The 7,518-nt window shown below is 53.5% G+C and overlaps 1 protein-coding gene across 2 annotated transcripts in view; it reads left to right on the forward strand.

Moving 5' to 3' along the window:
- Nrxn1 (neurexin 1) overlaps positions 1-7,518 on the forward strand; it is a 1,036,478-nt gene that overhangs the window by 429,928 nt on the left and 599,032 nt on the right. For both annotated transcript variants that reach the window (XM_023703554.1, XM_023703553.1), the window contains one exon: positions 339-529. In XM_023703554.1, coding sequence (XP_023559322.1) covers positions 339-529 — 191 coding nt within the window. The remainder of the gene's footprint in view (positions 1-338; positions 530-7,518) is intronic.

Here is a 7,518-nt window from a genome sequence, read left to right on the forward strand (position 1 = left end):
GGCCAGGCAGTGGATATTTGAGCCTGGGGTCCGGCTTGCACGCACCCTTGTGGTGCAGAAACAGGGACTCGCAGCAGAACGGCAACCATGTGCCGGAAGCCAAGAGCTGCTGTGTCAGTGTGGTTAAAAGTGAAGACGGTGCGGTAGACGAGGAGGTCACACCTTCTGCTGGAGCAGGTGGCTTCTCACTGTCCCACCAGCCCTGCTTCTGCAGAGCTCACTCTCAGGCCTTCTAGCCAGGAAGGAGCCCCCGAGTGGGGAGCAGGCCCCTCGGTCACCCCTGGCTTTGCTTAGCCACAACCCCCACGCAGTGACGCTGGTCTCTCGTCTCTCCCCAGATACCTGCATTACGTGTTTGACTTGGGAAATGGTGCTAACCTCATCAAAGGGAGCTCGAACAAGCCCCTCAATGACAATCAGTGGCACAACGTGATGATATCGAGGGACACCAGCAACCTCCACACTGTCAAAATCGACACCAAGATCACGACACAGATCACTGCCGGAGCCAGGAATTTAGATCTGAAGAGTAAGTACTGAGCGGAGACCCGCCCCGCCCCGTCTGCCCCTGAGCGAGCACTTGCTCTAGACAGTGTGGCTTTCCCGCAAAGGCTGACCAGAATCTCGTTTCCAGCAGGTGTTTAATAATACAGCACACGAGCCTCAGTTCTTCTTTAATGTGGCAAGAACGTATGCATTTTTAATAGCAGCTCAGAAAAGGCAACACCTTGACACGCGCACATGATTAAAATTGAAGGAGAAAAATGTACTCACAGTCTTGATATGATAAAGAAAAGCAGGCATCTGCAAGTGCTGTCCATCCCCGTGGTTCTCCACTGATTTGTTGTCGAGGTAACAACAAATCCCTCCCCTCTGATCGGGAGGGGTCTGAACTTGCCCCCCAAGGCTTCTTTCATTGGCTATTAAGGAGGTCTTAAAAGATGTTTTCCTTCCTTACTGATATTTGATTTCTCAATTTGCCAAGAAATGCTTAGAGGACATGTAATCCCCAGGGAAATAAGAGAGGTTTCTATCTGGACAGGCCTTTGGGACTTACTAGAAAGAGGGTTCTTGCACCTATCTCATTTAACACAACAGGCCCTGGAGAACACTTTAGTGCCACACTCTTCTGAATGCAGGCAATGCCAGGTTTTAGTGACTTACCCAGGGGTGAGGCAGCTGCCCTGCCAGGGAGCAGCGAGCCGGGTTCTCACAGAATCCTCGCCGAGGCTGGTGCCCTCTAGCCCGAAGCAGCGAAGGCCCTGTGCGTAGCCCACAGGGTGCTGCGCTTGGCCCGGGGGCTTACCAGTGGTGATGCGCTCTGTCTCTTGGACTCCAAAGGTAAATCCACCAGAGAGTTAGGGAGCTTGGAAGAGAAAAGTCCCACAGAGCTCGGTCCTGGGAGGAACACACATTGAACCTGGTGAAAGTGAAAGGGTTCCCGTTCTGCAGCTGCAGTGTGTCTAGAGTTCTGGGGTTCTATCCCCTCCTCCTGCCCCTCGTGTGCACATTCTGCAGCTGCAGTGTGTCTAGAGTTCTGGGGTTCTATCCCCTCCTCCTGCCCCTCGTGTGCACATTCTGCAGCTGCAGTGTGTCTAGAGTTCTGGGGTTCTATCCCCTCCTCCTGCCCCTCGTGTGCAGCAGTGCCTTCTGCCTCCTGTCACAGTGGCCTCCGATTAGCTCGGAGGAGCTTGGTAGATAGCAGGCGCATTGGATGTTTTTGGCTACTGATGGTGCTGTCTCTGTAGAAGCTGGCATTTGCTTATCATTCATAAAAACTTGCGAGCGCAAGAGGGAGCTCTGGGAAGTGGAGGGGCTGGGTGGAGGCAGAAGTACTTTGCCAACCTCGGAAGCCGGGCAGCTGGCTTTTCTTAAAACAGACTCTTTCACCATTCTGAATATAATGCTTTTTCCATGATTAAAAAATACCCAAAATTGTGAATTACGTAAATGATATGTAAAGATGATAAATGTAGAATTTGGACACTTTTGAAGAAGCTCAGTTAAATTCAGTGTGGGCAAAGGGCATGTTCTTAACGCCAGCTCAGAATGCGACCTTACAGTACATCCGTGTCGAGCTGGGGGATAGCTCTGTGGGCTAAGTGCCTGCCTGGCAAGCACAAGGACCCTGGTTTGATCCCCGGTACCACATACTGTTGGCCCCTGTGCATGCCTGTGATCCCAGTGCTGGGGAAGCTGAGACAGGAGGATCACAATGAGTCCAAGCCACGTAGCAAAACCTTGTACCAAATAAATAAGAAAATAAAAGATTTTGGCTTGTAAGCTGGGGGTGTCACCCAAGGCGACAGTAACCCCCAAAGCACCTCCTGTCATGTGTGCTGTGAGCCATCAGGGCTCCAGGGTGCGGCAAGTGTCACCTGCGCCACCCATCAGAACAGTCCAGGGTGTGACTGCGCCACGCACCAGCCAGTGGTATTTACTGGGCCTGGAGCCAGTGTTAAGAGGGGAACCCAGCGCTGGGGGCAGGGCGGAAGGTCCGCAGTGCAAAGCTAACGTCTCAGTGAGCAGGCTGAGGTTGGGGTCCCGCATGCAGGACCGAAGGACGGGTGCTTCGGAGTGGCGTCGGGCTTCGAGACTGGGCTGCAGGCACCCGAAGCGCTGCGCGGTGTCCGAAGGGGCCGGGCAGCAGCTGCGTTTCCGCCGTCCTTCCCACCTGGCCCCCGAGGCTGATGTGGGATTCCCGGAGCCACACTGGGTTCAGGGAGGAAGAACGCTGCCCGTGTGACACGATGCGTGAGCTGCAGGCTTCCGTTTCTCACGACCTGTACCCTTAAAGACTTCACTGCAGTTATCGGATTGATGCTGCATGCCACTCAGTGCCACTGCTGTCATCTCGGGCCCTTCTTGAGGTCAGGCCAGAGGCTGAACGACACCACAACTGCAGGGTCGCGTTCGTGAAAGGCCCAGTTCAGGGCCCACCGGGAGTGGGCGGGACAGCGCGCGGGATGCGGGCGCAGCGGGTATTGCCAGACAGCACCGTGACATGCGTCCAGAAATAGTGCAAGGTCTGCGTTGGGACAACTTTGGCTCATTTTAAATATCGCTGTCTAAATATTTGTTTTGTTTTCATTTTATAACTTGTTTTTTATATCCATTCGCTGACGTCCTATTTATTGACTGGTGTCCTATTTTAGGGTTTATTTTCCCTTGCTTTACTATACCTTAAAGCGACACTAGAGGGCGCGCTAAGGCCACAGACTGCGCTCTCGCGGCAGTGGGTGGGGCCTCAGCCTGCTCGTTCCTTCTGGGAAGCAGAATTTCTTTGTTTTCAGACATCTGAAATTCCACATTTGGCCTTTACAATAATAAATGCTTCTGTCTGTGGCTCTGTTTCATTTTATAAACAGAATTTTAGTGTAGAAATCTGAAAGCTGGGGCCCGGTGTGCCTTGCTACCCAGCCCCGCCCCCGCCGGGGCCCCAAGGAGACGCCTCTCGTGGGCAGGAGTGCGGGCAGCTTTCTCCAGGAGGAACTGCATGCAGAGGACCGCCTTCATATTACCTTCCACGATGCTGCCAGGTTGGCGGGACTGTGGTCTCTCCCTGCTGATCCGTTTTGCTTTCACCTTTATTTCCGGGCTGATTCAGCTCATTCCCTGTGGCTAGTACCACAAGCTACAGCACGCAATGAAAGAAGCGCGTTCAGGTGCCCTCTGGAGCCGATTCCTGGCACCGCTCCCTCTTCACGCTGGAGCTTCCACGTCCTAACCGCCTTGGTGAGGGGCAGGCGGTGTGTCGCCTCCTGTGTTCCTTCCGTGTTCTCGAATCCGGCACACATATGTTTGCGTGTGGACATGCATATGGGTCGGAGCTGATGTTTCTCGCGACTCTAGGAAACCCCAAATAGATTTAAAACGAGGTCATTGTATGCAATCCTGCAGTTACCCAGGGATTTGAAGTGGGGCCAGTTTTGCTTTTTCATTAAGATAGAAAAGGGTCCTTAGAGTCCCCTTTTCCGCGGGCACCACTCCTAAGTTTGTCCTTTGTACACAGAGCACAGTTTGCCTGCTGCGGATAAAATTAGCTTTCTGGGGGCACAGGGTGCAGCGTCCTCGGTGGCCACACAGGGCAGCTCCGGAGGAGGTCAGGGCCTCCCTGGTCTCTGCTGGCTCTCGGTCCTTCCTCCTCTAGTCCCTGTCTCAAGCTGCGGGGTGTTGCCCTCAGGCCTTGAGCCCGCCTGTAGTTTCATGATCCTGTCACCATCGTCTCTTCCTTAGCCCTCCCATCATCCTAATCTCACCCCAAAGGGAGCTGCCGGGGCTGCCTGTCAGGCTACCATGCTGCTCACTGGTCTCTTGATCAGAAACAGCCAATCAGGCCTTCCATTCAAACATAATCTGTCTCTAAGCAAAGATACGACGGAGCCAGAGTCACTCTTTTCTTCCTGGCGCCAGACAAGTGTGTTACCCAGCTGTCCACCGTCTCCAGCCCTGCGAAGGGGGCGCATGCTCCCACGTTCTATGCTTGAGAGTCCTATCAGAAAGATGTTTGCTGAGATACTTCACCAGACAGGATTGTATCTGCTTAGACATGCCCAGAGCCTCTACAGGCAGCCCGGGTGGCATCTGCTAGCGCACCTGCTTTGCCTTGACAGTCTACTTTAACAGGAAAAGCATAGAAAAGGGGTTGGCCTTGAATTTAGCCTCAGGGAAGGTTACAGTGTTGGAAATGGAAGGTAGGACCTGTCGGGTAATGTCTCTAGTAGAGCTCATGTGTGTAACAGAAAAGTGTTTACTAATGTTGTTTCAGGTTGCGAGAAATTATTTTGAGGATCCAGTGGGAGGTTAGAGATACAAACTGGAAACTCAACTCAGACAGCCCCGGCCAGGGCGAGCACTGCGTTCTGTCTCTGCGGGCAGTTGCAGGCCCCCTGAGGCGCCCCTGGGATCTGCGTGTCCCGGCTTCAGCAGCGTGCCCACTCACGGGGCTCTGGGCTCTGGCTTCTTCTGCCTAGAGACTTCTACTGATTGCTTCAGGTCCTGTGAGTGCTTCCAGTCCTGTCTAATTTACCCTCTGTCTCCTTTCTAATTCCTCAGAAGACAGGATTTTGTATATGGAGCACTCCTGTCCCTGTTGCTTGTAGAACACAGCTTCTCGGGTTTGACCCCACTGTTGCTAGCCTGGCCGACGTTTAGACCAAGTCGCTGGACTTTTATTGCATAAGATGAGCATAGTCTGCTCATTCAGAAAGGCCCTGAAGGTCCCGCTAGAAGGCAGGGAACTGGGGCCGGAAAGGTTTTAAGCAGGAGGGTGGAGTTCATCATGGACTTTGGAATAGTCTTCAGCTTCTGTGGAGAGAATGTGCTGAAGCTCAGGGAAAGAGGACCGTTCTGGAAGCCTTCATGGTGGCCCAGAATACAGACCAAAAGGCCCTGAGTTTGTCAAAGCGAGGCTTGACGTCTTGTTATTCCTTTGCTGACACGAGGATTTTAGAAAAGGTACTTAAAGGACAATTAGAGACATGGAGCCACTGCTTCTCTCTGACGTCGCCACAGAAGCAGCCTCAGTGTGCTCTCCTTCTACAAAGCCGCTGTCAGTTTCCTTGGGCCTGCTCTCACCTGCCTCACCCCAGGAGGATGCCATGCTTTGCACGGCTTCTGTGACCGGCTGTCTGACATCCACCCTGGGAGCTTTCCTCTGCTCAGCCCAGCCCTGGGCCCAGCATGCATGTGACAGTAGATTTTAAATACCTTGTTCTCTAGGAGTAATTCTTTTTATTTAATTATTTTTTTTACCCACTTTACTTATATTGGACATTTTCCCACATTGGGCATAATTTTCTGTTGTATAGTCTTTTCAAAAATCTAATTCCCTCTAACGCTATTTGAGATTTTACTGCACACCATAAGAATCACAGAAACTTGGGACAAGAAAAGATCTCAGAGAATGTCCTCTCTGACCAGTCCTTTTGCCTGTGAGGGAAGCGTGCTCGGGGAGTCAACCTCCAGTCCCTTGCATCTAGTTAGCGCTCCATGTGCAGTCATCTCAGCCCCACATCTGTGCAAAAGGGCCAGGAGGAGCAGGCTTTGCGTTCACAGCAAGCGCAGCTCACTGCCCTTGACTGCTTCTGAGAACCATGCTGCAAATAAGCGGGGCCACTGGAGTGCGGCGTGGTGCACACAGGCGTCCCTCTAGCTGGCAGCGTGGACCTCCCCTCAGGCTATGAGTGTGTTGTGGTGGGCGTGGGCACCCTGCGGCTGGCAGCCTGGGCCTCCCATCAGGCTTTTGCTTCTGCTCCGCTTACGGCCTCCGTTTCCCCCTTTGGAGAAGCTCTGTTCCATGGCACTAGCGCGGGTCACGGCCAAGGCAGCAATCTCCGCATAGGTGCAACGAGATGCCCCACATTCAGGTCCTTCTGTCATGAGGTTTGTCCTGAGAAGCTGAATTTAACATCCAAATGCCTTCCAGCGCAGAGAGCCAGTGAGCCAGGGCCCATTGGGGTGGGGTGGTGATGAGGGATGCGGCCTCCTCAGAGCGGTGGCTTTGGCTCAATGGAGCGCAAGTCCCTGCAGGTGCTGGGGTGGAGCTGCACAGGCTCAGCGTGTGCTTGTGGCCCTCGTCCTCATCTGTGACAGGCGTTCGTGCCTCACTATTCAGGAGGGCTGTCCTGGGGACTTGGCTTCCTGGTCCAGCACCACTGCTTCACCTGAGACAGGCGCTGCCTCTCTCACAAGGTTCCTAGTGTCCGCGCTCACAGCTCATGGAAATGTTTAATTGAGGAAAACTAGCCGAAGCTCGTTGGGGTACAAGAGATGTAACCCAGGTAGACTAAGGAGGGAGGGAAGTAGTAGGGGACTGTGTTTTCCAGTGAACTCGGCAGGCAAAGGGTGAGCCACCTTCGAGCTCCTCAGGGTCTACGCCAATCCCTGGAGCCCAAACCGTGTCATTTCTGACCTCCTGTGGGGAGTAAGGGTTGGTATTTGCCTAGCTTTAGCGTGGACCCTAAGGACAGGGTGTACCGTCATCAGAGGGGTGATGCGCTGCCTACTGTGTGGCACCAAAATATTTGCACCACACAGTGGACAAACATTTGAGTGGACAGAAATTCTGTTGGTGGAGACAGGGACTGTACTGGGCTGGCGTCCAGTAGAGGTGGTGCCTGGGGTATGAGAGCTAGAAGCCCGATGGAGGCACCCCGGAGGCCGTGGGGGACAGATGGGAAAGGAGGACACCATCCTGTCCGCCTCTGTGCAGTTATGGGGCTCATCCAGGGCCCAAGGCCCAGCTGGTTTCTGGGTAGCACTGCAAGTGTTCACGGTAGGTCCCTGAAAGGAATGGCACTGCCATTCAGGAGGTCCTTATGTTTAGTTAGCGGTCAGCAGAGAAATAACTCTGTCTCTGTCCCTGTCTCTCTGTCTGTCTGTCACTCCTTCCTCTGCTCTCTTCCCCCTCCCTCTCTCCCATCCCTCTTTCCTCCTTCCCTCTGTACCCTTCTCTGTGTCTGTCTCTGTGTGTCTCTGTCTCTGTGTGTCTGTCTGTCTCTGTCTCTCTGTCTCTCT

This window comes from Octodon degus, unplaced genomic scaffold (assembly GCF_000260255.1).
Source record: "Octodon degus isolate 3935 unplaced genomic scaffold, OctDeg1.0 scaffold00174, whole genome shotgun sequence".
Taxonomy (NCBI): Eukaryota; Metazoa; Chordata; class Mammalia; order Rodentia; family Octodontidae; genus Octodon; species Octodon degus.